We start from the raw sequence: 23,995 nt of genomic DNA on the forward strand, positions 1-23,995 counted from the left end.
CGGTTCCGGTTTGATTGTTTGTTTGCCCGCCCGGCCGCCGGGAACGGGTCGGACGTTTACCCGGCCAAAGCACGCAAGTACACACAAACCATTGTGTTGATAACGGATAAACAAGCATTTTGTCAAATTTTTTCTCCCTTGTTCGCCATTCACTATTATATACTTGCACTAGCAGTATGCAGTGTAATTTTGTAATGTAATTCTGACTGTTCAAGCAAATAATATTTATTTAATCCACCAGGACTTGACGAACACGTATAATTTATTACTACAACTACTATTACATTCTTCAACTACATCCACACACTAAACATAATACAATATACACTTATGCTTATCTGCTCTTATCGCGTGCTTCTTTACAATATGCCTTCTGTCTTTTTAACCCACCCCTGAGTTTCGATTTGCCTCCAAATTTTAATAGTCACATACATTATTGGCCACTCGGGCCGACCGACCGAGCACAAAGGGAAAGAGGGACAAAAAAAAATTGTGCCTCTTTTTTAAACCACCCCTAATTTTTTTTTTTTTTTTGCCAATCCCATAATTTTTTTTTTCTTTTTTCATATCTTCCAAGGCACCGTCCACGTTTTGCATTCACGTTTGCATTTTTTTGCAATTCAAGTGAAAATTTTCCAAAACGCATGGGTGATAATGACAAGAAGCAGAGACCAAAGTCGGTCCGCTGGATACTCAACTCCGTCAATTTTTTAATTTCAGAATGGTTCATCATCGGCATGGGCGTGTTCATCGCATTGGCTTACAAGTTCCCCAACGTGGCCAAAAATCATGGCCACATTCGGGCTGACATCTCGATCGAATACGGTGCCGTGGCCATCATCTTTTTAATCTCGGGATTGAACATCCCCCGACAAAAACTAATCACTCAAGCTGCTCACTGGCAAGCTCACGTTGTCACTCAAGTAATTTCGTTCTTAATTACGCCTTCCATCGCGTTCGGCATCGCGGCCGCCGTCCGTGCGGCGCACAATTCTAACATCAACGACTGGATCCTGGTCGGCATCATCATCACCGGCTGCACGCCCACCACGGTGTCGTCCAACGTGGTCATGACCCGGGAGTCAAAGGGCAACGAATCCCTGTCCCTGGTCGAAGTTTCGGTCGGCAACATCTTGGGTGCGTTCGTGACCCCGGCCCTGGTGCAGATGTACCTCGGCAAGCACACCGGTTTCCACTATGGCAACCCGACAAACGACATCTCATTGTCTGGCCTGTACGCTCACGTCATGAAGCAATTAGGGTTGGCACTGTTTGTTCCCTTGTTTGTTGGCCAGGTCGTGCAATTCTTGTTCCCCTCTCAGGTCAAGTACGTGTTGACGAAATTTAAGCTGGCCAAGGTTGGCTCGTTTTGTCTGTTACTCCTGATCTGGTCATCTTTTTCAAACTCGTTCGCGTCTGGCGCGTTCAAATCTGTTTCGCATGCGTCAATCATCATGGTTTGCTTTCTTAACGTTTCATTTTACCTTTTTTTCACCGTCATTTGCTTCTTGCTCGCCCGCTTCCCCGCGTTGCCGGACAAGTTCAAGTTTTCAAGACCAGACACGGTGTCCATCATGTTATGCGGCGCTGCCAAAACCGTGGCCCTTGGCGTGCCGCTTATTAATGCCCAGTACCATTCTGATCAATCCAAGGTCGGCTTGGTTTCCATTCCCTTAGTGTTATACCAAGGTGAACAAATCTTGGTCGCTCAATTATTAGTACCGTTGTTCAGACGATGGATCACTGCAGAGATTGAAGCAAACAAGTCTGATTTGGAAGCCAAGCCGGAAGAGATCGCAGCCGCGCCGGTCGTGGCTGCTGCTGCTGCTGCTGCTGCTGAATACAATGCTGATGAAAAATCTCAAGCATTGTCTTATTCGTCATCCGGTCATTCTTCCACCACACCGGTTGAACCTGGCGTGATTGGAAATCTTGACCAAACCCAGGCTAAATTATAGAAGCATTTTTTTCTTTTTTATATTTTTTTTTCTTTTTTTTTTCCTTTTCATGTGGTTTTTTCAGAAAAAACCCAAACCTTTTAGATTGCTTTGTTCTCTTTTTTTTTCTTTTTTTTTTTTGGTAGACTTTAGTTTTTCAATGTAATTAATTAATATGGCATATTTGATGATAATGTGTAAAGATAATTGAACTTCTTATTTTTTTTTTTAAAAAAAAGTCATGTTGATGGTTATTCATGTGGTACATAGACATTACATACAAACAACTACATACATTTATTCTACATGCAATTTGTCGCAAGCTTTCTTAGTTGTTAAAAAAAAACGCCAGTTGATTAAAACAAAAAAATGGAAATAATAATAAAAAACCCCGTTAAACCCCTCTCCCTATTTATGCATGGATACAATTTTTCATGCCTGTGATTGTGGTGACCCGGGATCATCATCTTGCTTGACAGCTGCCGGTGACGGTGACGACGACAGCATAGTCGTGGCCGTAGTAATTGTTGTTGTTGTCGTGTCTTCGGAAGACGATGCCGATGACGAGTTATCTTGCCCATCCGTGACTTCGTGCAACACTTGCTTTAATGCGGTCAATTGTTCTTGCAATGATATCAACAGGTTATCTTTTTCGGTAATGATTGTTTCCAATTGCTTGTTGCGATGTTCCAGTTGCGCGTTATCCTTGCGTTCCGTGGCCACCATCTTGTTTGCTTCTTCAAACAATGACCGGGTCAGGTCTTCAACTTCTTGTTCAATATTTCGTCGATCGGTTTCGGCTTTAATCCGGGCCTTGGATTCTTCCATAAGCTTGTTCATTAACGCTTCGGTCTCAACCTCGACCGTTTGCTTTTCCACCAGCATGCCCTGCGCTACCAGGTCTTGATATTTACGTTCCGAAGCTTGCAAGCTCAAAATTTGTTCATGAGCCAATTCCAATTCATGCCGCGTGGCGGCTAGGCCGTCTTCCAAATCAGCCTGCCGCTCGACTGATAAGATTAATTTGGTTGACAACGCGGCAACTTCGGACGACAACATGTCGACCTCTTCCTGTGCTGTCTTGGCAACCGTCAACGAGGCCGACGTCGTCCTTGACCTGGTCGTTGTCGACACGTGCGCATGATGAACACTCCGCAGCTTGCCGTCATCACTAATGTCAGCCGCGCTTGTCGTTGTCGAGGTCTTGGATGACGACGTTGCAGTTGCCGTTGCCGTTGCCGTTGCCGTTGCGGGCGACGTCGTCGGCGTCAGCCTCGAGATCAGCGTCTTGTAGACACTGCCGGACCGATCCGGAACCGTACGATGAATAATCGTGACTGTAATTTTGACGGTCTATTATTATTTTTTTTTTTTTTTTTTTTTTTTTGGTTTAAGTGTATATATAATATATAATATATATGCTGAGGTATTACCCTTTCGCTCTGAACGCAACCTAAAAGAAACTGATTCCTTGAATCGTCCTTGCTTGTCGAAACCAAGCCAGTCCAGGTGGTTATAATTGTCGCGCAAATTTTTCGTTTAAACCGGCATGTGATGAGCAAAGCCAATCATCAACCCAAACGCACAATCGTCACTTATAGCAATCTCTTTAAAAATTGAAACCAGTCAAGAACGGTCAAAAAAAAATAAAATAAAATAAAATAAAATCAAAAGAAACGAAATCAATAATTGCTTTATACGAAAATGGCCACCAGTTCGTGTGCATATATATTTATTTATATATATACTTTTTTGCCCAGGTCTTGTGGCCACCACACAAACCCGGCGCCACACTTTTTCCTTTCAAATTGGCCTGCAGCCCGGGTAACCCTTTTAAGATTATGTAAGCGATGCTATTCGCACAATGATTGTATTTAAAATGTACGTGCCGTCACAAGACGATTTGTTTTTTTTCTTAAATAGAAAGATATACATATACCAATACTAAATAATGGACGATAGTGAATTACAAGCAATCAGGCAAGCAAGATTAGCTGAACTTCAGAAACGACAGCAACAAGCCGGTGGTGCGAGCTCGTCGGCATCGCCGTCTGGCAACGGTGCTCAAGCTGCAGACGCATCAAGACAGTACGTTGTTTACCCCTACTCCACGCAGCACAAATTATTGAAGAAAAAATTTTTTTTTTTAATTAATAATTCATGGATTTTGACATGGCAAGAAGGCTAATCGTGATTTGGTAGAGCAAGTGAAGACGATGCCAGAGCAGCCATGGTAATCAAATTGAAAATATATATATATATCTGAAGGGAGCTAATATTTTGTAAACCAGATTGCTCAGATCTTAACACCAACCGCCAGGGAACGACTTTCAAGAATTAGAATTGTTAAGCAACAAAAAGCTAAAGGGTTAGTAATTGCTTCATGGCACGGTGGTGCACGCAGTTAAAAACATGATTTTTTGACGAAGCTAATCATCGCCGGACGTCGGGCAGGGTCGAAGATTTGTTGATTCAAATGGCCAGGACAGGCCAGATTCAAAATCGCGTGGATGAAGACGAATTAATAAGCTTGCTGGATCAAATTTCAAAGCAAGAGACCAAGCAGAACGAGACCAAAATTGTCGTACGTATAAACTTTTTCCTGCTAGTGCGGGCCTTGCTAATGATTGGAAACAGTATCAAACTAGACGATATAACGCGTACGATTCAGATGATGATGATCTTGACTTGTAAAAAAAAATAAAAAAAAAAGGACTTATCATGTTTTAATATGTATATATATTATCCAGAAAAAAACTATCCCCATATTAACAATAATATTTGCATTATTTTCACATTATAGTCTCGTTGTTTAAAGCCGACTAATGCGTTGCTTTCTTAACGTTCTCAAATCCGGTGGCTTTTCGATGCCCAATTCGTTCCTCAGTTCATCCACGTTTCGATGCAAGATTTGTTCCCAATACACGTTAAGTAACGGCTTTGCACTGGCACCGTTGCGAATGGCCCAGGGGAAATATATCGTCCATAACCGTTCACGTTGTCTTGGCTTTAACCTCCATGGTGCCAATATCGCACCAATCCCGGTCATTGGAATCAACGTGTTTGCAAATTCAAACATTTTTAAGGAGATTTCACCTTCAATAATAATCGGCAGGCCCGTGATGGCATGGTAAAAATCATGACATTCTCGGTATCGTTGCATGACGTATGCGCATTCGGCGTCGTCAATATACCGCACCTGCAACCATTCAGCAAAAAAAAAATTTAAGCCATAACCATTAACCAAAATAAAACAAAAACAAGACGGGTTAGCTTACCGCATCTCTGGTATCGGGTGACACGCCTTCCCGTTCCAACCAATCAGCATAAACCCGACCCAGCGTATTTTCGGGGAAATTTTTTAATTTGTTAATGTTGATTGATTTTGAAGTAATCCGAGGCTTTTCTCGTAAGATTTTTCTGCCGGTTGGATCAGATAACATTATATCACGAAGACGATTCATTAGCAACGGCGCCGCCGTGGTTTCACCCAATACGGCAATTAAATCTGAATCTTGTTATTTATGCAGTGCTCAAAAAAAAAAAAAAAAAAAAATCATATCCTGAAAAGTATATACCTGCCCGAGTGGGATCAAAAAATGAGTAAATGCCTGATCCGGCAGCGAGAAATAGCTTCTGAAACAAGCTCGTGGGAACATGACCGGAATAGTTTCCTTGCACTTTCGTTGATGATGAACTTGATGAAGCATAATGCCGTATCAATGTTTTGGCTGCCACAGTTGTTCTTTGCAAGCCAAATTGCAGCCCCATTTTTTTTTTTTTTTTTTTAATTTGCGTAGCGAAGTAGAGCGGGAAACAAATCAATGGCCTGATTGATCTATCGCGATGACTATGTAAAGTGTTAAATTAAGCTCGGCCCCCATTTTGCACTTTATTAAGTGATTAATAAATATTGTTAGTTATCAGCACGATATAAGATAATTCTTTCATATTACAACTAAATCACGAGCATATTTTTTATTTATATTTATATTTTTATTTTCACTCACATATATATAAATCTACGGGCCAAGAAGTGTAGTGTCGGAAATGACGACAGCAGTGTTCCCTGTTCAAGATGCATCAACGTCATTAAATGAGGAGCACAAAGTATCCGTACGGTAACCACCAACTTGCAAAACACTTGACCACATATTCTGACATTTGAATTTTTTACCGAGCCTCTTATAGATCTTAGAACTTGCATGGTTGCTGAACGATTTGTCATCCACGATCAGGTCATTAGGTGACGGCATCAACGATTGCATCCGGTTACTGAGTCCAGACCAACCTGGTTCGACCTTGGTGTTATCTTCAAATCGATCAGAAGCCTTGAAAGGGTTTGTTCTTCGGGTCGGCCAAGATATTGTCAAGGCAGTAAGTAATGGCGTTGGCGCAAGTTTTCAACAAAAATAAAAGTGTTTCTAACCATGGAACGTGAAAGGACATTCACATCAAATTGTCAAGTTTAAACAAAGGCCAGGTGGTCAACGTTGCATTAACAGATGGCAAATCTTACAAGTTGGCTCAATTGGCAGATTGTCATAATTTCCTGACCGTATGCTTGCGCGTGGCTTCAGGCATGGAATTTATTGAGCCAGCCATCGTGCTGACCCAACTGCGCAAGTTGCTATCGAACATTCGGTATGCTCATTTATCGGTTCGAAACGTGTCACCAGCATTTCAGTTCCCTTACGTGGCTATTGAACCTTCGTTTTTCACTCCGGAATGGCCCGACAATGTGGCGTTGGATTTGACCGTGTCTGAATCTGGCGTGATTGCTGACGTGCGCACGTTGCAATTTATTGATGGCCAGCAACAACAACAACAACAACAGCAGCAGCAGCAATCGAGTGCATCATCAATTTCTTCACGATCATTTAGGAGTAGTGCACCGTCATTTTTCAGGATGGGTTCGTCCAAATCTGTCGTTCCGATGGTCGGACAAGGAGGTTCAGTATCGTCTCGGTTCCCGTCATCTTCCACCACTACAACCATTCCCACCGCTGCTATTGGTAATGATAATACGACCGCGTCTTCCTCAAACAGACTTCGAAGGGTAAGTTCGAACCTGAGCACGACAAGTTCGGTCAACAGTAACGTTTCAGCAATATCCACTTCAAGCACAGCATCATGGTTTAGTGGATTTTTAAATCGAAGGAAACCGCAAGACGCGTCAAACTTGTTTCAATATAAGGGACAACCGGTCAAAAGTTTGGAACGAATCACCGTGCAAAGTTTTGATCCTGGGTTAATGGCGTTAACATCAAAGCTAAACGTGTTGGAATTAAACATAGGCCAGGCATTAAGGAAACTAGAAATTGCAATGAATTGGAAATAATGCATATCATTAATTTATGCTGATATATTATACTATATAATTCGTAATTGTCGTTTCTTATGAGTTGTTAGTTGCCATTGCATGCAAGTTTATTTTATTTTATTTTTTTTTTTTGGAGAAGGGAAAGAGGTTTTACCTTTTGTTCGACAGTGAGGTTTAGTCGTGACAAGGAATACTCTAATCTTTGCCGTCGTTGTTGTAACTTTCGCCATGTTTCTAAATTCTGTAATTCGCTCGCATCCGTGGTTATCGCGGCAGGTTGCCGTTGCAACCGCACCTCTTGCAACTCAGCCTGAAAAAAAAAACAAATAAAATATACAATTAGCAATGCCAAAAAATTTTCACAAGGTTAGTAACATACTTTTGAAACTAAATTTTTATGCCGTCGTTCAAGTCTTGAAATCGCGGTTTCAGCTCGTCGCAGTAAATCAATAATTTGAGGCTCAACTTCACCAGCCAGTGAGGCCTTGACAGCGTTGACTTCTGATTCGGGTACGACTTCAAATACCTATTTTTTCATGCGATTAATTTTAATTAAAAAAAAAAAACCATTTATAACGTAATCAAATTCTTACTCTGTCAGCTTTTAAGACAGATTTCATTCTTGGGAAATCGTTCACGCCGGAGTCCAAGGACGCGATTGAAGAACCGAGCTAGAACATGAGCATTGGTCAATTTCAAAGTAAATAAAACAGGTAGTTAAAAAATTCATACCAACTCAGTGCTAGCCCGTAATGAAGACACGCATCCTTGCAAACTGTAGTTATAACTTGAATTCATTGTACTTTTGCTTTTGAATTGTGTAATCTATTTTGGTTACTTTTGTTTGTTTTTGTTTACGGTCTTGTCGCGTTAACAGAAACGTGACCGTGTCGTTGACATTGGGTGGCACTTTGTCTGCAAAGTGAATAATAAGTTTTTGTTAACTTTAGTTGAATGTCCGATATGATTGTGTGGATTAGGGTTGAAATGGTTTGCCCAAGATTGTGGAACTGTGAGAGATCAACGTTCCCATCGGTCGTTTCATCAAAGCGCACCTGAGAGGGTACCACCACTTTCGAAATGACAGGGTCAAACAAATGATAGTACTTATGAGAGGCGTCATAATCCGCCATCACATAACTACGCGAAACTGGAGCAAACTTACCATCGCGGAGAACGGAAGGTACAAGCGGATAGGCAGCACAGCCAGAGATACGAAAGTGGTTGGAGGGCGGCATAAGTCCAAACCAACGAGAGTACGTCGTGTTGCGTTGGACAGGTCGGGACGGCGTGCGCTTTAAAAGATAAGTGGCCGTAGTAATGGCCTCAGGTCATAACTGAACAGGAACAGACCCACCAATCTGAAGACAACGAGCACGTTGCTGAAGAGCAACCCCCTTGGACTGAACACATGTCGGACAGAGATGAGTCGTATCGAGGGGCGCAATAGACACCCGGAGATGGCGCTTCTGATGATGCCCTAGCGTTGATTTCTTTTGTTTCAGGGAGGGATGACAATAACGAAACTACAATGACCCTCGTTCCATTTGGAGGTGGTTATATTGCGAATAATAAAGTGATCTCGCTAAACAAACCGTCTACGAGCGAAGTCAAAGGAGCCAAACCGATGTCGCAAAAACACAAGGACAAAGTGATGGGTTGCACCAAAAGTGCAATGTCTTTACTACAAGAAAACAGATACTGGCGTTCCTATCCTAGTCGGAATTTATGTGGATGTGTAACGATGACGGTGGAACGATAAAATAGAACGGTATAGAACGGTATGAAGACGACACGGTAATAATTGAAACGATAGTTTATGAATGATAAGCAAAAGACTTATTACTTATTGATACGATGAATACAAAATACCCATACTTGTATCTTTAATATCTCCATCTCTTCACTTTTCCGCTTATTCGCTTCTTCACTTTACCACTTTTCCACTGACATCACTTGGATCGTGATATGCATTCTGGGCTCATGATCATCAACAACATGCACTGTGATGTTATGACTTAGCCTCAAGTCGGTAGCAGTTTCCATCTTTGTTACAGGATGATCTGCTGATTGCTGCAAAAGATGAGCATGACATGAAGTCGGTAAAGAACTTGCTGCAGTCAAAATTTAAGATGAAGGATCTTGTGTAAGATTGCAATTGGGAGTCGACAAATCTGCAATGCAAATTGTTATATCAAACGCTCAAGGAATTTTGTACATCTATGATTTACCAATATATTTATCTATATACATTAGTTACAATTAGAAGCTTGTACCGAGCCATTCAGTCCCCATGTAATTGATTTCGTTCTCCTTCCCTTAAATGCCCGAATGTTCCCTGCAACTTGTACAAGCTCATTTATCTTCTTGCACTGAAGAAATTTCGCAACAAAGTACCGAATATCATTTGCACGCTACTCATAATGCAGGATTAACACGAATCCTTCAGCGAGCATCTCATTTTCGGCACAGGCATCTAGTCCAGACCAATCAAATTGAGATGGATCGGGGTCGGGGCCGGGGTCGATGCGAAGGCTTTTACGGCTTCACGTAGGTATATTGCTAAACCATATTTCATTCTCGCGGTACATTCGGATACGTCAATCTTGTCGCTGTGCTTCTCAAGCAGCAGCTTAATAGAGATCACCGGATCTTGATGCAGCATTCAAAGATGCGAGTTCCACCTTCTGCCATTGATAATACACCTGCCTATGGTTTGCATCCGATGATCCGGGTATCTTCAATTTCCGCATGTCTTGTAGAAGCTCTATCGTGCTTCCACCAATACCTGCTAGCTTCTCTATATATTGTACCACCTCCCATGACACGCTGTGATTCTGATATGGCGGATGATACTCATGAAGTTTCGTCAAATACAGCCTTTTCTCTTCAACATTAGGTCGAATGACTAGAAGGCTTTGACATTTATATCTAATGTAATGTCTAAATTTTATTTTTCCCCGCTGTCATTGTCACCAAGCTTCTCTTGCATCTGTATTCGTTTTGACACCCTTCCTTTTCCGGGCATCATCTTAACAGAAGTAAGTGTGCGAATCCTTGATTTTTTGTGCAGTTGGAATCAAAAGCCACCTTCCTTCCAAATAACCTGAGCCAATTCATATACCAGTCGATCAATGGCGTTTTGTGAGTTTTGAGTTTCGGACAAAGTTCCATAGTCAACCGGCAAATGATCAAATGCAAACGATCGTTTAACATCCAAGACTGCCTGCTGACCCTGCTTGACATTAGTCCCTTAATAATCCAGTAGTTATTATACCTTATCAACCTTACCACGACATTCCACAATCGCATCAATAAAACAATCCCATTTATCCAATGGCAAAGATCTCTTTCTAGTGTGTTTATTGCATGGGTTTTTTTGGCTTTCCTATAGCCTTTTAACGTACAAAAATGATTTTACATGGCGCTTTGTCGCATGTTCTTACCATTTCCATGCACTCCAAATTCTTCCAAAACAAATCGTTTGCAACATAAGCATCGTTTATGCCCCTTATATAAAAAAAAACAGGGATGTAAACTTAATTTGGCAGGTAAGTTTCAATGAGTCATTTGTGACTAAGCTTTCCGGTATTTTGTCTCGTTAAATCTACAATTTTTATTTTCACTAGCTACAAAAACATCTACAATTGCCCAAAAAAATGCCACCACCAGCAGGAGTTTATGGACCAGGCGGTCAACCATCAGCATGGGAGAAGTTTAAAATGGGTGCTGTTATGGGTGTATGCTGCTCTTTTTTTTTTTAAAAAAATATCAGGCCTTTGAGAGGAAGTGCTGACCATGAGTTTCGTTTTGATTTCTACTGCCATTAAAGACCTCGGTTGGTATCGTGGTTGGCTTTTTATTTGGTATTTTCTCTATTTTTTTTTTTTCCTTTTTTTTCTGCGCTTGAAAATACAGAAAATAAATTGTATGTGAAGTTCTTTCAGTGGAGTGCTAACTGCTTCATTAGGCGGCTTTACGTTAATTAGATACGGTCCGGGACCTAACGGATTTATGAGAAGCTTGGGTCAATACATGCTTGGTTCAGCAGCAACGTTTGGGTGTGTGCCATTTTTTTGGCTACAATGTATGCCGAATCAGTGTTACTAATTTTTTTTTTTTTTTTAATCTTTAGTCTGTTCATGTCTGTTGGTTCAGGTATGGTGTTAATGATGTGTGGAAAACATGGATGCTTGTTTCGGTTTCTAACTTTGTTTCTGCTTTTCTTAGTCATTCGATCCGATGATGGACTTGACAAGTATCGGTACCGAATGGAACTTCTTCGGTTGCAGGCCATTCAGTCCGCCCGGATATCACATCACAACTTTGGAGACCAGATCAAGAAGAACTGATGTTTTTTTTTCCTTTCAAGTTCAGGTATATTATTTTAATCAAACTTATCGCACTCGTTTAAACCAGGCAAGTTATCTAAAGCAGCGGGCCTATATGTATATATTAAACTATAGTTATTTCAATTAATTTTTTTGGTGCGTCGTACAAGTTTTTATTTCCACGCACACCACACCTTGTTTTAATTAGGTATAATTAATTTTTGCAGCATATTAAAATGTGCAAAAATAAATTATTAAGAAATGCTTTAAAGCTCACAAAAGCAATTTAGTGGTGCGCTATGGAATAACACAAGTATACTTGAAAACAATTGCAACGGTAAACTAAACTCGTTTCTTATCGATCACGTGTATATATACATATTTTGCACATCATATCCCTACATTTTTTATATTGCAAATTTCCTTAGCTGTTTTTGTTGGCCGAGTTGTACCAACAAGCCAGTAAGTACCCATAAGGTCACGTAACAGCTATTGCCCTGAAGCGCAACAGACTAGTAGAAAGAAATTTAATTATTGCTTAAATTTAAACACTCATTTAATATTGAGAACTGGTTTTATAATTTATATATAATTTAAAGAGCCCTTTTTATTTTGTATTATTTATTTTATTTAATATAATTTTATTAGTGCAGTTAACTGTGATGCTGAAATATTCGGGCACTGTAAACGTGGTACCGATGCGCGCATTCCACGTTTTAACATCAATCGGGGCATGCCATAGCGTTTCACAAATCGATTATTGACAAGAGTTTTCATTTTACCACTGGCACAAAGAAAAGGAAGTAAATATAAATTATTTTAAAAAATAATTTTATGATCATAAACTTTTTACGTACTTGTCGATCTTGCTTTGCATTGTCAACCCAACAATACTTTTTTCTTGCCAGTTTTTGAGATCATTTCCATCTTTTCAGAAATTGAGTGAGAAAGACTTAAAAAAACAAAAAATTTGGTTATTAATGCTTTCTAGTTAAGAAATTAATTGGGCTTTTAATATCAGATAATTTTCTATTCGTGTCAACATTCTAAATGGTTTGAATTTATTGATACTTCAGTTAATACAAAAGGAGTTTTTTTGTTCTCGGTTTTAGTTCTTTTTTTTTTCATTTTTTTTTTTTTGGTACAAACACAGAGTTGTCCGAATTTGTTCTATTCAGTAAAATTTGATACTTTTTTTTATTGTTTTCTCGCATGGCTGCCGTTGCGGTTCCATTATCAGCACCAAGTTCAAATCACATGCGGAGTTCCTCACCTCCGCCATCACCTCCACCATCGTCATCTTCAATTCAGTCTTCTTCGACTTCATCATCAACGCATTTGACGTATCAGCATGTGCCTGAGCAGGCAGTTGAAATATCGAACAATAGCTTTGACGAAGATGATGACTCAAGGACAATCAAACATGATTCACCAGGCATAAGTGATGTTGATCCTTCCGGCCTGCCACCACCATACACGCAAGAATCGGTTATGGTAGATTTAAACCTCGGACAAGCAAATGCGGTCACAACATTCAGTGGCAAATCCTCATCGAAGTCAGACTATGGGTTTTCCGATGGTGAGAAACGAAAATAAAAAAAAAATTTGGCGATAATTCGTTTATATATTAACTTTCATGGTAGCTTCAACGATTAACCTTCCAGAACGCCGACCTGTAATTAAAAAGAGTAAGCATCTGTATTTTTTTCCCCTTCCTTTGGAAAGTCTGCGTTTGGGTTGTTACTTACACGATTATTATAGAACCACGAGAAGGCCATAATTCATTTCATCGGTCGTCAATCGGTTTTTCATTAAAAAATCATCAACAGCAGCAACGGCAGAATTCATCTAACGAATCAATTTATATTTTCTTGTCGTCATTAAATGACACTTTTACTCAAAAATGCATCAAGTTACCATTTTTCCCCAACACGTTGTCGCTAGGGCGTCAAGTCAATTCAAAAACACAACCTACGCCGGATAATGGTTATTTCAATTCAAGAGTACTAAGTCGGCAACATGCTGAAATATGGGCAGACAAGGCCACCGGGCAAGTGTGGATCAGAGATATTAAAAGTGCTAATGGCACGTTCATCAACGGAAACAGGTTGCTACCTGAAGATAGTGAGAGTGAACCATACGAATTAAAGGCAAATGATATTTTGGAATTAGGAATTGACATCTCGGCCGAGGATACAAAAGGTGTGTCACATAACAAGGTGGCTGCCCGAGTTGATAAGGTTGGATTCGGTGGTGGAACATTTCAGCCCGGAACCAATGGTATTCACAACGGACCAATCAGTTTATCATTTGCAGATATTGATCCCTCTGCAAATTTGGCTGGCAGTCATAATGGGGCTGGAAACACAATTACCGCATCCGTGATTGCAGGCACAGGTGGTGGTGGCGCGGGCAAGTTATCGCGACATCGAATCATATCTCGCATTCTGGCACCACATGGCGTAAATACTAAAGGTCCCATTTCTCTTGACATGATTTTGAGAAAGCTAGATACAGAAGTACAATTTGCAAAATCGCAAGCAATCGAGCTTGACCGTGCAACTCAAGCTTTTGAATCCATGACACAAGCACAGGCTGAATCGGTTGCTGAAGCTGCCAAGATTGCTGTTGCTGCTTCTGCTGGAACGTTGTCTTCAGTTCTATCAGAGCCTGAATCTAATGATCTGGAACATTTAGTAGCCCCCTTAGCAGACGATGTTCATCAAGCAGATATCAACTCGGCGTTTGTGACAGCAGCCGAACAAAAATTACTTGCCGTCACGGTGTCGCTTCAAGCGGCAGAACAACAGATTACAGAGTTTGATTACAAAATTGCCGAGCTTGAAGAGCGATTAAATCATGAATCTTCAGCTAGGCAAGAAGTTGAAGCAAAACTGACGCTAGCACAACGGGAACTCGAATTAGAAAGAGAGCAAGCAATTGATGAGTTTAAAGAATCTAACCAGGACGTGGGTGAACTTGAATTTGATGATTCTCAGAGCACAGCAGCAGATACGGTTGTGTTGATGCGGAGCGAAGAACGCCGCCGCAGGCGTAGTCAATCTGACGGAATTGATGAGGACGATGTTTTAGGTCAGTTGGATTTGGCCCGACGTGATGCAATCATGTGGGAATCTCGAGCTTTAAAAGCCGAAAAAGCAGCGGAAAATAATGCACGGGCCTTAAAACATCTTATTTCCGAATTGCGAGCTCATAGTGGCATTGAAATTTTTGATGATGGTCATGATAACGTTGATCAACAGGATATTGATCAGGCAAATAATGAAATCCACGGAAGCAAGTCTCGCTCTCGTTCTCGTTCTCGCAGCCCGGCTGTTGAACGGGATGACCGGCCGGCACCGGACTCGCCTCAAATTTTCACTCGAACGGCGACATTAACACCAGAAGAATTTAAAATGGCAAGACATGAAGACGACCGTGCAGATGATAAACCTCCGTTTTCGAGACGAATTCGGTCACGCAGATCTGAAATTTTCAAATCGCAAGCCGGAAAGCCATCGTTAACATTGTCTCAGTCTTCGTCTTCTTCTATTACTATTACTACAAATGCTGCTGATAACTTACCAATTCGTGAAGGTTTAGTTACACATCATGTTACTCTTGCTCATTTATTTGCGCCATTGATATCGGCAATGACGATTGTTACGATTGGATTAGGAATTATGGTTGTTTTAAATAATCGGTCCGTTCCATGAACTAAGAGGGAAAAAAAATAAAAACATCAATGCGTTCTTTTTTTACGGCGTTTTATTGTTCTGCATTTGTATTATTTAAATTATAAGCTATTAATACATAATTACAATTTTAATCTATTGCAAGACAATTTATATCTCACCGAACTGATTTTTTATATTTGCGTAATCTACAATTTCTATGCCATCGAATCCCAGATGTTGCGCAAAAATATTTACAAATTGATTCGACAGGTGACGCAGGCCATCATGACCTGGCGCATGCGTTATCATGTTGTTCCAAGCATCAGGAGCATGACTTGATATCGATGCCGGTTTCGAGAACGGCAAGCCGCAAGCGACGATGTTTGCGAAATATGCCAGGTCTGTGGTCGCGTTGATTGCGATGCCGTGCGAGGTAACGTGCCTGCGTAAGTGAACACCGATAGATGCAATTTTTTCATGATTGGATAACCAAACACCAGTGTTTTCGGTTGTCTTGGCTTGCAAGCCGTACAGGGCCAGTAATTCGATAGCCGCCTGTTCCAATTTTCGAACATAACATTTTGAAGTAAGCTATTAAACTTATTAGCGCACTCAACCGCAAAACTATAAAAATACGTGACATGAAAAGTTGCATTGTTTACATTATAATTGGTAATGTCAATAATGGGGTATGCCACCAGCTGGCCCGGTCCATGAAACGTGGTCTGGCCACCCCGTTGCGCGTACACTGCCTGCGCTTCAGGTGCAATCCGTTTTAATTGTGCAATCTTACCAACAGATTCTTCATTATGAATCTGCCGCCTACCAAACGTATAAACCGGCGTGAACTCCATGGTAAGCACTATCGGCCGCGGCTGGCCTGATAACGATGACGATGATGATTTTTTGAAATCGAGAAATTGGCGAACGATGGCATCCTGAACATGACCCACGCGAACGTAATCTGCCGCATGACCAGGAATACTTAAATGAGCGTGCTGCAAAATCTTGTGCACGTCAAGTCGCACCGCCGTTGGTCGCATGGTTCATTTGGATATTTGCAATGCCTGTTTCGGTAAATCGTTGGGCGCGCCGGGAACAAGTTAACAAAAGAGAGTATTCGTTCACCTTACCCGATGATTTGCGAGAAAAGTCAAAAAGTCAAATAACATTTAGTTAACCATATAATAATAATACAACATTTCTTTTTTCGCCCAAAAAAAAAAACCAAGCCAGAAATGCATTGTCAATTGAATTTCAAATAATGTCAGAACCTAATGAAAAATTGGATCGTCTTGTCAAATGGCTTGAATCTCGGGGGGTCATTATTTCAAATGCCATCACCGCACGCGCCATTCCCGGACGAGGCATCGGCGTCGTGGCCGTTAGCAAGGTTGCCAGTCAAGAACCAATAATCCAGTTCCCTGTTGACGCACTTTTAAATCCTCGCACGGTTAGGCAGAAACTGACTGAATTGATAAAATCTGATATTAGCGTGGCGCTAAAATTGTTTCAACCTCATTTGCCCATAACGACCGTGAAGAAAACGCTTGCCAAAAATCTGACCAAACGGGTCAAGACCGATAAAACCGAGTTAAGAATTTCAAGCGTGCATAGGAATGCGTTGAATTCATTATCCTCGCATCAACTTTTAGCATATTATTTGTACCAAGAAGCTAAGTTGCATGATCAAGGCGAGCAAGCCGAATGGGCATTGTTTATCGATGTGTTGCCCAGACTGCAGGACTTCAAATCAGTGCCTTTAGTATGGCATGTATTGCAAGAAGAAAATTCAAAAAATTTATTACCACTGTTACCTAATACGACGTTACAACATGCGCAACGGATGATCAAGCAATTTAACAACGATTTTCAAACGGTAAGATCAATCTTTGCCAATGTTGATGATCTAAACCAGTTTTTGTGGGCATGGATGTGTGGTATGATTTCTTTTTTTTTTTAGGCTTGACTTTTAATCGACTAATGAGAATAGTAAACTCACGATGTCTTTATTTTCATATGGAGGAAGCACCATCATCAGATGATTGCATGACTTTAGCTCCACTTGTCGACTTTCTCAATCACACCGATATCAATCATGTAAGGCATACCTTTTTTTACTTTTATTTCTTTTATTAACTTTTTGTCTTTTGTATAAAGTGCACAATTGATGTTATTGATACAAGTCCGGTTAAGAAATTTTCAAAAGCACAGAAATTTATTCTCGAGACTGGCAGGTCTTACGAGCCAGGTGAAGAAATTTTTCTTTCGTATGGTCCTCATACAAATTCTTTCCTGTTATGCGAGTACGGATTCATTCTTGACCAGAATCAAAACACCCAACTTGATATCACGAATGAGATTATAAATTTGGTTTGTCAGGGGAATGAAAATCATCCAAAGGCAAAGTACCTTGCCAAATATGGGTATTGGGGTGATTATACGGTGCAGCATGATTCCATTTCGTATCGAACAGAGGTTGCGCTAGCTGTGGCGCAAGTCTCAGACGCCATGGTCCAGGATGAGCCGGCCAAGACCATGAGACAACTAGAAGCTGCTCAATTGAAAGCATACATGATTGGCGTAACAGATGGTTATCAGTACAAAGCTAGGTCGAATGAGTTACTTGCGCCAATTTTGCATGCGATAATTAAAAATGGTCAAGATGCTATTAATCAACTGTCACGACTGGATTTGGATTTTAATGTGGAAAATATTATTAATCTGTACAAGGAATTAATCTGGATTGCTGAGTCTCAGTTGGTCTGATTTAATGGTTTTTTTTTTCTCATAATTAATTATCTTTTCACGAGTTATGCTACCTTTGATTCCCAACCTTTTTGTCGCAACACGGCAGTTTTTATCATGAGTGTTAATAACTCACAAACCGGTGCCTGCCGTCCGATATTTTTTGCTAAAGATGCAACGAATCCATTGAGATGGTCTATTTCCGTTTGCCTGCCTTGAATCACGTCTGCCCTCATGGATGACATGTTTCGAGACGTGAGCTTAGCCACGTTAATTACTGATTTCATTAAATTTTCATCACGCACGAGCAATTTTTGCTGTTCAGGTTGAAGGACTTGCAATTCTGGCAGGCCATCACTAACGGCCACGATCTCAGAGATTATTGATTGACAGATTTGCCGTAACAGATCAACGGCCACGATTTGGCCGTTATCACAATCGTAAAGAGCAGTTAACGGATTAATGCAACAATTGACCACGAATTTGCAAAATTGTTCTTCGACAAATGTTTCGTAACTCACGTTCGCAATCGCAAGCTGAGTCATGTTACTCAAAACCTGGGAAATCTTGTGAGCTTGCGAATCTTGTCGCTTGGGGTTTGGAATGTTGGCATAGCGGATACTTCCCTGGCCTCTAATTTCAATCGAGTTGCGGGTTGTTGATGTAATGCCGTGGGTATTGATGCCATAAAGAATATGCGGACGAGTACTTTCTTCTGGCCATATGTTTGAATTTATCTGGTTGATAATGCCCAGTCCGTTCTGTAGCAACAATATCCTGCTCGGTGACGCAACCACTAAAGATTTAATTTTTTCCAAAACCTGAATGACCTGTCCGGCTTTTGTTGCCACGATAATAAACGAACCAGGTTCAACGTTGTCCTGGATTGACAAGCAATTGTAATTTTCAGACTTGCTCGTGGTTCCATGCGTAGTTGAAAATGCGGTTATTTGATTGCCATTTGATTTAAATTCTTTAACCGCATCTTGATTGCTCATAAACAAATCAATTTCAACATCGGGGTAACTTTTCCTTACCGAGTGGGCAATAAACTTGCCTATTGAACCTACTCCTATGATTGCTGTTTACATGTTTTCAAAAAAAAAACGCATAAAACATTAGTTTATAGGCAATTGGGCAGAGAGATGAATAATCGTAGATTCTGAGGTCTCACAAAATTTGGAAATCGTCGGAAATAAAGAAGACATCAAATTGAGAGTTATTGTATGTAATTAATTGTACTTTCTTGCATTTGTTTTTGTTTTCATGATTGCATTCGGTCATCAAACGTTTAAAGTTCCCAAGTGCGTAACTAATTAACTTGGATCATCCGCCAAATTTGGATTTCCACAACGGCAGATATCAAATCTAGCTTGTTTACAAACATCAGATTTGTCAACCATGTCGGATGACGACGATTTTATGATGGCCTCTGATGAGGAAAATGTATGGATCTTTTGGATTACAATCAGGCATGTCACGAGTATTAATAGAGCTTATCTTTAGTATGACTTTGAATACGAAGACGATGAGGTCGCATCAAACGGTTCCAACATTGATATCGAAAACAAATATTATAATGCAAAAGCATTAAAAGAAGATGACCCGGATGCTGCAATTGATGAATTTTTGGGAGTTGTTGAATTGGAAAGTGAGAAAGGAGATTGGGGGTTTAAAGCTTTAAAACAGATCGTCAAGATATTGTTTCACCGAGGAGGCGACCAAACGAAAACGTTAAAACATTACAAGCAGTTGTTAACCTATACCAAATCTGCAGTGACCAAAAATTATTCAGAGAAAAGTTTGAATAACATTCTTGATTACGTTTCGATCGGCAGTACTGATTTATCGTTCATGGAAACTTTTTACTCTGTCACGTTGGAAGCATTAGAAGAAGCGCGGAATGAGAGGCTGTGGTTGAAAACAAATTTAAAATTAGCAAAATTATGGTTGGATCGAAAAGAATATGCACGATTAAGCAAGATTTTAAAAGTACTACATAAGGCATGCCAGGATGATAAAGGTGGTGATGATCAAAGTAAAGGTTCTTATCTTCTCGAAGTATATGCCCTAGAGATTCAAATGTATACGCAAACCAAAAACAACAAGAAGCTCAAGGTAAAGTTACAATTTTTTTTTTCTTTCTCTCGACTAATCTTGGCAAATAGGATCTGTATGCCCGGTCAAACAGCATCACGTCTACAATCCCACATCCCAAAATCATGGGCGTGATTCGTGAATGCGGAGGTAAAATGCACATGAACGAAAAAAGATGGGAAGAAGCACGAGAAGCATTTTTTGAATCGTTTAGAAATTATGATGAAGCTGGATCGTTACAACGAATACAGGTATTAAAATATTTAGTATTGGCTGTCATGTTATCAAACACGGATATTAACCCGTTTGAATCACAAGAGACCAAGCCATACAAATCAAATCCTCAAATAGCTGCCATGAACTCATTAGTTGATGCTTACCAACGAAGTGATATTCATGATTTTCAAAAAATTTTGCAGGAAAATGGTGGCGAAGAAGGTGCGAACGGTGGCATCATGAGTGATTCGTTTATTCAATTTTATTTACACGACGTGTTGCAACGACTTCGTGCAAAATTCGTGGTAAACCTGATCGCACCATATTCCAGGATCGATCTTACATACCTAGCAACAACTTTGGGCATTGCCAATCCCGAAATGGAAAACCTGCTGGTCATGCTGATCCTGGATGGGAAAATTCGAGGCAAGATTGATGAGGTGACTGGAAATTTGGATATTGACGTTGCCCCGGATACGGGTGCGGAAGAAGCACCAGTAGGCACAGAACGCAGGGAAAGGCAAAAGCAAGCGATCGAGCAGGCTTCGCAAGATAACAGGTTTAAGGCATTAAAAACGTGGAGTAATGGAGTTGGGAAATTGTCGAGAATAGCATTTGGATCAGGCGAAAGGTAAAACAATTGCTTCTCCGGTTTGTTTATCTTACATACTATCATTTTTAATGAAATAATTACACATAATAAAGTCGATCAATGAGCTTATATTATACAAGAACGCCAAAAAAAAAACTAATAAAAAAACATTTCGCACCTCCCCAACCAAAAGCATAAAAGGTAGGTAATAATTGACAAAATAAAAATAACATAACCCTTTTTAAACCCATGAAAAATAAATACAAAGTGTCAACAAAAATAATAACATGAAAATATAAAACAAAAAAAAATCCTGAATTTACAAAAAAAAAACAGAAAATGATGCAAGGTACCCGATGAGTTGAAACCCAAAAAAAAAAAAAAAAAAAGAAAAAAAAATCATTGAACTTTTTCCGTGCTTACTGCACTGCTCGTTTCTCTTGAAGCATCCCTAGATTCTGAGCCGCTGACTGTGGTAGCATACTGAGGTTGCATTAAAGTGGGCTGATTGCGGTAGTGCTCAACCGGAATTCCATCAGTCGTGGTAGGATGTGACCAGGCAAGATAATCTCTTCTTACTTCAACATAGTCATAAGCAAATTCACCAATCTGATCCTCATCCATTCCCCGCATCTCAGCCTCTTCTGAAGCTCTAAGATTAAGACCCGGGATCTTGTTAAGAACATAGCAGATAATAGCGGTCACGATAAACACGTAAGCGCAGCAAGCAATAACATAAACAACTTGTTTGTACAACTGCTTGTAGTTATGATTGAGCCAACCACCTTCAGCTTCCAATGAAACGCCGTCCAAGCCAATAACATAGTTTGCTGCGAAAAATGCGTTAAAAATGAGACCAATGATGCCAGCAACACCGTGCTCAGCAAATAAATCGAGAGAATCATCAATCTTCAGTACGTATTTCACCTGAGTAGCCAAATTGCAAACGATTCCGGACACAATTCCCAAAATGACTGAGGCCCACATGGGGATGAAGCCTGAAGCAGGGGTAGCAGCAACAAGACCAGAAATAAACCCTGAGCAGATCGCTACGGTTGACCATTTCCTTTCAAGTCTGAAATCCATCAGGCACCATGAAATTGCGCCAAAGATGGCAGTCAAGTTTGAGTTCCAAGACGCATAAATGGCACGAAGATTTGCACCGAACGAAGAACCACCGTTAAATCCAAGCCATCCGAACCATAGAAGAATTGTTCCGAGAGTAACTAGCGAAACATTGTGAGGTCTAAAGTTGAGCAGCAGTTTATCTTGGCGGCGACCCAAAACAAACGAATAGGCTAAGCCAGCAATACCGGAACCGATCTCGACCGGACCGCCACCGGCATAGTCTAAAACACCCCATTTAAACGCCCATCCATTTGGATTCCAAACCCAACAGGCAAGCGGCGCATAAACTATGGTGGCCCAAATAAATCCAAACACCATGGCGGGCATAAGCCGGCCACGCTCAGCCACGGCGCCCATTACGATGGCAACCGTGACGGCGCAAAACATTCCTTGATACATAGAAAACAAAAGTTCGGGAATGAAAGGTGTCCCGGCTGGTGGAGCACCGAGAACGAGACGAAGTCCGATGTGTCTGAGATTACCAATGTAGCCATTGGTTGCTGTCGGCGAAAAGGCTAGCGAATACCCCCAAAAATACCATTGAAACATCGCTACGGCACCGCCCATCATACAAGCCCAAATCATTGACAGCGCTGATTTGCGCCGAGCAAGACCGGAATACAAGAAGCCCAGACCAGGAACCATGATGAACACCATGCATGTGGATACCAGAACGTATGCCACATCACCAAAGTCGTAGAAGACGTTGAGGTTGGTGGTGACAGAGTCGCCCCCAGTAGGTTCCGTACTGTTGAATTCGACTGGCATTGATCCTGAAAATACAAATCCTTTTCTAGCAAAAAAAAAATCAACACGGTTTTGAAAAAAAAGAGCAGACGACAGAACAGACGACGAAAAAAGTAGTAGGGACGCACGAGTTTTTAAGGCAGTAAAACCGTCACTCGATTCGCGGTGAGTCGAGCACCAAGAAAAAAAAAAAACTCAGATTGGACTGGCTCGGCGGGAAAAAACAAATTTCAAAAACCTTGTTGAGCAAAGAGGTGGTGGTGATCCAACCCTAGCCCGACCGGGCGGCTGGCTCGACGACAAAGACGAAGCTGCGGGCTTCACCAAAACACAAAAACCCCACAAAAGGTTGATGATGAATAAACTCGCAATTGAACGATTACATGTTTTATGTTTTGTTTTGCACAAGTCAAGAGCAAGGCCTGAGCTGGGCGAAATGCGGTTGACTCGATGACGACGGAGGCGTCTTTTTAGTTTGCTGAGTCGCTTTCGCGCCTTGTCTGTCCTGTTTGAGAGATTGGCCGGTGGCGTTGGTAGAGATAACAGGCCGCGGGTCGGTCGCTATCTGGCCACTAACCGCTTCGGGCGAAACAGGGATTGTCTTACCCGGCTTTTGCTCCCGCTGACTCCGCCTGGCATGGCGCCGCTCGGCGAGATAAGGCTTATCTCTCTATGCTATCCGGCCAATCAGAACGCAGACGTGGTGCGCTGGATCCGTTTTCGTCGGAGAGCCGAACCTCGTTTTCGCAAGTCTCATTTTCGTTGAAGTGATTATGTAAGCGCGGGTGGTGAATCACTTAGAGACTGTATGTGCATTATTCAAGTACAATGCGGGCAAGAAGTCAGGCGGAGGGGGGGGGGAACGATGGCTTTTTATTTGAGCGAATGCAAGCCACCAACGTGATGGGTTTTGATTGACCTGCGACAATTGATTGACGGCTTGCTTATCTGGCTTGGATATGTCTATGGTATACACTTACCGTATTAAACGCATAAGCACAGGAAATTTTTACCGCTTGTGGTTTTCGTAGACTGCCTGAGCGTCATATATATGGCGCATTATACTTTATATAGATTGACAGCCCGCAAAATTTATCCATTTTGGGACGTCGTTCACGTATAATCGTTCGCCTCTTCGACTGTGTTACCGATAGAAATGCGTATAACCACCATCAAGTCGTGTCATGACTCTGTTTGAA

General features: G+C 41.1%; 13 protein-coding genes across 13 annotated transcripts; 7 read left to right on the forward strand and 6 right to left on the reverse strand.

Annotated features, from left to right (window-relative positions):
* Positions 1 to 277: 277 nt before the first annotated feature.
* Positions 278 to 2,144, forward strand: V1514DRAFT_303937 (SBF-like CPA transporter family-domain-containing protein). Its single transcript, XM_066925616.1, has one exon. The coding sequence runs from the start codon at positions 645 to 647 to the stop codon at positions 1,956 to 1,958; it is 1,314 nt and encodes a 437-aa protein (XP_066784635.1). The 5' UTR covers positions 278 to 644; the 3' UTR covers positions 1,959 to 2,144.
* V1514DRAFT_235372 (uncharacterized protein) lies at positions 1,956 to 3,318 on the reverse strand. Its single transcript, XM_066924745.1, has 2 exons — positions 2,233 to 3,318; positions 1,956 to 2,149 (listed from the first exon to the last, which is right to left on the reverse strand). Exon 1 carries the CDS (start codon positions 2,994 to 2,996, stop codon positions 2,370 to 2,372), a length of 627 nt encoding a protein of 208 aa, XP_066784636.1. The 5' UTR covers positions 2,997 to 3,318; the 3' UTR covers positions 1,956 to 2,149; positions 2,233 to 2,369.
* Positions 3,319 to 3,838: 520 nt separating this feature from the next.
* On the forward strand, positions 3,839 to 4,919 carry V1514DRAFT_327314 (PDCD5-related protein). The gene is made up of 5 exons (XM_066926950.1): positions 3,839 to 4,025; positions 4,140 to 4,170; positions 4,229 to 4,305; positions 4,392 to 4,521; positions 4,575 to 4,919. The coding sequence occupies exons 1-5, from the start codon at positions 3,889 to 3,891 to the stop codon at positions 4,629 to 4,631; spliced, it is 432 nt and encodes a 143-aa protein (XP_066784637.1). The 5' UTR covers positions 3,839 to 3,888; the 3' UTR covers positions 4,632 to 4,919.
* V1514DRAFT_346625 (ubiquinone biosynthesis protein Coq4) lies at positions 4,750 to 5,708 on the reverse strand (the record flags this gene model as incomplete). The annotated part of the gene is made up of 4 exons (XM_066929275.1): positions 4,750 to 5,136; positions 5,216 to 5,445; positions 5,516 to 5,611; positions 5,636 to 5,708. The coding sequence occupies 4 exons, from the start codon at positions 5,706 to 5,708 to the stop codon at positions 4,750 to 4,752; spliced, it is 786 nt and encodes a 261-aa protein (XP_066784638.1).
* Positions 5,709 to 5,746: 38 nt separating this feature from the next.
* On the forward strand, positions 5,747 to 7,582 carry V1514DRAFT_327317 (RAVE subunit 2/Rogdi). Its single transcript, XM_066926951.1, has 3 exons — positions 5,747 to 6,053; positions 6,129 to 6,314; positions 6,382 to 7,582. Exons 1-3 carry the CDS (start codon positions 5,988 to 5,990, stop codon positions 7,276 to 7,278), a joined length of 1,149 nt encoding a protein of 382 aa, XP_066784639.1. The 5' UTR covers positions 5,747 to 5,987; the 3' UTR covers positions 7,279 to 7,582.
* Positions 7,086 to 8,175, reverse strand: V1514DRAFT_327320 (DASH complex, subunit Spc19). The gene is made up of 5 exons (XM_066926952.1): positions 7,993 to 8,175; positions 7,854 to 7,931; positions 7,640 to 7,786; positions 7,415 to 7,570; positions 7,086 to 7,334 (listed from the first exon to the last, which is right to left on the reverse strand). The coding sequence occupies exons 1-5, from the start codon at positions 8,056 to 8,058 to the stop codon at positions 7,311 to 7,313; spliced, it is 471 nt and encodes a 156-aa protein (XP_066784640.1). The 5' UTR covers positions 8,059 to 8,175; the 3' UTR covers positions 7,086 to 7,310.
* Positions 8,176 to 10,891: 2,716 nt separating this feature from the next.
* Positions 10,892 to 12,100, forward strand: V1514DRAFT_327327 (reactive mitochondrial oxygen species modulator 1-domain-containing protein). The gene is made up of 5 exons (XM_066926953.1): positions 10,892 to 11,000; positions 11,093 to 11,126; positions 11,231 to 11,321; positions 11,396 to 11,418; positions 11,491 to 12,100. Exons 1-5 carry the CDS (start codon positions 10,920 to 10,922, stop codon positions 11,610 to 11,612), a joined length of 351 nt encoding a protein of 116 aa, XP_066784641.1. The 5' UTR covers positions 10,892 to 10,919; the 3' UTR covers positions 11,613 to 12,100.
* Positions 12,101 to 12,327: 227 nt separating this feature from the next.
* On the forward strand, positions 12,328 to 15,424 carry V1514DRAFT_350985 (uncharacterized protein). Its single transcript, XM_066929435.1, has 4 exons — positions 12,328 to 12,533; positions 12,583 to 13,170; positions 13,235 to 13,279; positions 13,353 to 15,424. Exons 2-4 carry the CDS (start codon positions 12,804 to 12,806, stop codon positions 15,305 to 15,307), a joined length of 2,367 nt encoding a protein of 788 aa, XP_066784642.1. The 5' UTR covers positions 12,328 to 12,533; positions 12,583 to 12,803; the 3' UTR covers positions 15,308 to 15,424.
* V1514DRAFT_327330 (uncharacterized protein) lies at positions 15,358 to 16,352 on the reverse strand. Its single transcript, XM_066926954.1, has 2 exons — positions 15,931 to 16,352; positions 15,358 to 15,859 (listed from the first exon to the last, which is right to left on the reverse strand). The coding sequence occupies exons 1-2, from the start codon at positions 16,309 to 16,311 to the stop codon at positions 15,437 to 15,439; spliced, it is 804 nt and encodes a 267-aa protein (XP_066784643.1). The 5' UTR covers positions 16,312 to 16,352; the 3' UTR covers positions 15,358 to 15,436.
* Positions 16,353 to 16,472: 120 nt separating this feature from the next.
* V1514DRAFT_235566 (uncharacterized protein) lies at positions 16,473 to 18,059 on the forward strand. Its single transcript, XM_066924746.1, has 3 exons — positions 16,473 to 17,208; positions 17,262 to 17,368; positions 17,429 to 18,059. The coding sequence occupies exons 1-3, from the start codon at positions 16,533 to 16,535 to the stop codon at positions 18,035 to 18,037; spliced, it is 1,392 nt and encodes a 463-aa protein (XP_066784644.1). The 5' UTR covers positions 16,473 to 16,532; the 3' UTR covers positions 18,038 to 18,059.
* On the reverse strand, positions 17,798 to 19,383 carry V1514DRAFT_303960 (ketopantoate reductase PanE/ApbA C terminal-domain-containing protein). The gene is made up of 2 exons (XM_066925617.1): positions 19,191 to 19,383; positions 17,798 to 19,097 (listed from the first exon to the last, which is right to left on the reverse strand). The coding sequence occupies exons 1-2, from the start codon at positions 19,222 to 19,224 to the stop codon at positions 18,082 to 18,084; spliced, it is 1,050 nt and encodes a 349-aa protein (XP_066784645.1). The 5' UTR covers positions 19,225 to 19,383; the 3' UTR covers positions 17,798 to 18,081.
* On the forward strand, positions 19,183 to 21,050 carry V1514DRAFT_327334 (uncharacterized protein). Its single transcript, XM_066926955.1, has 3 exons — positions 19,183 to 19,462; positions 19,523 to 20,134; positions 20,185 to 21,050. The coding sequence occupies exons 1-3, from the start codon at positions 19,418 to 19,420 to the stop codon at positions 20,962 to 20,964; spliced, it is 1,437 nt and encodes a 478-aa protein (XP_066784646.1). The 5' UTR covers positions 19,183 to 19,417; the 3' UTR covers positions 20,965 to 21,050.
* On the reverse strand, positions 20,972 to 23,286 carry V1514DRAFT_327336 (ammonium transporter AmtB-like domain-containing protein). Its single transcript, XM_066926956.1, has one exon. It carries the CDS (start codon positions 22,815 to 22,817, stop codon positions 21,321 to 21,323), a length of 1,497 nt encoding a protein of 498 aa, XP_066784647.1. The 5' UTR covers positions 22,818 to 23,286; the 3' UTR covers positions 20,972 to 21,320.
* Positions 23,287 to 23,995: the final 709 nt, after the last annotated feature.

The sequence above is a fragment of the Lipomyces japonicus genome, assembly GCF_038497905.1.
Source record: "Lipomyces japonicus strain CBS 7319 unplaced genomic scaffold V1514scaffold_9, whole genome shotgun sequence".
NCBI classification, from domain to species: Eukaryota; Fungi; Ascomycota; class Lipomycetes; order Lipomycetales; family Lipomycetaceae; genus Lipomyces; species Lipomyces japonicus.

Bases quoted from the DNA above. Each gene is read 5' to 3' on its own strand.
- V1514DRAFT_303937 (XM_066925616.1), top strand. From the start codon at position 645: ATGGGTGATAATGACAAGAAGCAGAGACCAAAGTCGGTCCGCTGGATA.
- V1514DRAFT_235566 (XM_066924746.1), top strand. From the start codon at position 16,533: ATGTCAGAACCTAATGAAAAATTGGATCGTCTTGTCAAATGGCTTGAA. The intron at 17,209-17,261 runs GTATGATTTCTT...TAATGAGAATAG, and splicing joins TTTGTGGGCATGGATGTGTG to TAAACTCACGATGTCTTTAT. The intron at 17,369-17,428 runs GTAAGGCATACC...TTTTGTATAAAG, and splicing joins ATCACACCGATATCAATCAT to TGCACAATTGATGTTATTGA.
- V1514DRAFT_327336 (XM_066926956.1), bottom strand. From the start codon at position 22,817: ATGCCAGTCGAATTCAACAGTACGGAACCTACTGGGGGCGACTCTGTC.
- V1514DRAFT_235372 (XM_066924745.1), bottom strand. From the start codon at position 2,996: ATGTTGTCGTCCGAAGTTGCCGCGTTGTCAACCAAATTAATCTTATCA.
- V1514DRAFT_327327 (XM_066926953.1), top strand. From the start codon at position 10,920: ATGCCACCACCAGCAGGAGTTTATGGACCAGGCGGTCAACCATCAGCA. The intron at 11,127-11,230 runs GTATTTTCTCTA...CTGCTTCATTAG, and splicing joins CGTGGTTGGCTTTTTATTTG to GCGGCTTTACGTTAATTAGA. The intron at 11,322-11,395 runs GTGTGTGCCATT...TTTAATCTTTAG, and splicing joins GGTTCAGCAGCAACGTTTGG to TCTGTTCATGTCTGTTGGTT.
- V1514DRAFT_327330 (XM_066926954.1), bottom strand. From the start codon at position 16,311: ATGCGACCAACGGCGGTGCGACTTGACGTGCACAAGATTTTGCAGCAC. The intron at 15,860-15,930 runs GTAAACAATGCA...TAAGTTTAATAG, and splicing joins TTGACATTACCAATTATAAT to CTTACTTCAAAATGTTATGT.
- V1514DRAFT_303960 (XM_066925617.1), bottom strand. From the start codon at position 19,224: ATGTCTTCTTTATTTCCGACGATTTCCAAATTTT. The intron at 19,098-19,190 runs GTGAGACCTCAG...ACATGTAAACAG, and splicing joins TCCGACGATTTCCAAATTTT to CAATCATAGGAGTAGGTTCA.
- V1514DRAFT_350985 (XM_066929435.1), top strand. From the start codon at position 12,804: ATGGCTGCCGTTGCGGTTCCATTATCAGCACCAAGTTCAAATCACATG. The intron at 13,171-13,234 runs GTGAGAAACGAA...CTTTCATGGTAG, and splicing joins AGACTATGGGTTTTCCGATG to CTTCAACGATTAACCTTCCA. The intron at 13,280-13,352 runs GTAAGCATCTGT...CGATTATTATAG, and splicing joins CCGACCTGTAATTAAAAAGA to AACCACGAGAAGGCCATAAT.
- V1514DRAFT_327320 (XM_066926952.1), bottom strand. From the start codon at position 8,058: ATGAATTCAAGTTATAACTACAGTTTGCAAGGATGCGTGTCTTCATTA. The intron at 7,787-7,853 runs GTAAGAATTTGA...ATGAAAAAATAG, and splicing joins CTGTCTTAAAAGCTGACAGA to GTATTTGAAGTCGTACCCGA. The intron at 7,335-7,414 runs GTAAAACCTCTT...ACAACTCATAAG, and splicing joins ACCTCACTGTCGAACAAAAG to AAACGACAATTACGAATTAT.
- V1514DRAFT_327334 (XM_066926955.1), top strand. From the start codon at position 19,418: ATGTCGGATGACGACGATTTTATGATGGCCTCTGATGAGGAAAAT. The intron at 19,463-19,522 runs GTATGGATCTTT...GCTTATCTTTAG, and splicing joins TGGCCTCTGATGAGGAAAAT to TATGACTTTGAATACGAAGA. The intron at 20,135-20,184 runs GTAAAGTTACAA...CTTGGCAAATAG, and splicing joins AAAACAACAAGAAGCTCAAG to GATCTGTATGCCCGGTCAAA.
- V1514DRAFT_327317 (XM_066926951.1), top strand. From the start codon at position 5,988: ATGACGACAGCAGTGTTCCCTGTTCAAGATGCATCAACGTCATTAAAT. The intron at 6,054-6,128 runs GTACGGTAACCA...AGCCTCTTATAG, and splicing joins ATGAGGAGCACAAAGTATCC to ATCTTAGAACTTGCATGGTT. The intron at 6,315-6,381 runs GTAAGTAATGGC...GGAACGTGAAAG, and splicing joins GCCAAGATATTGTCAAGGCA to GACATTCACATCAAATTGTC.
- V1514DRAFT_327314 (XM_066926950.1), top strand. From the start codon at position 3,889: ATGGACGATAGTGAATTACAAGCAATCAGGCAAGCAAGATTAGCTGAA. The intron at 4,171-4,228 runs GTAATCAAATTG...TTTGTAAACCAG, and splicing joins ACGATGCCAGAGCAGCCATG to ATTGCTCAGATCTTAACACC. The intron at 4,306-4,391 runs GTTAGTAATTGC...GACGTCGGGCAG, and splicing joins AAGCAACAAAAAGCTAAAGG to GGTCGAAGATTTGTTGATTC.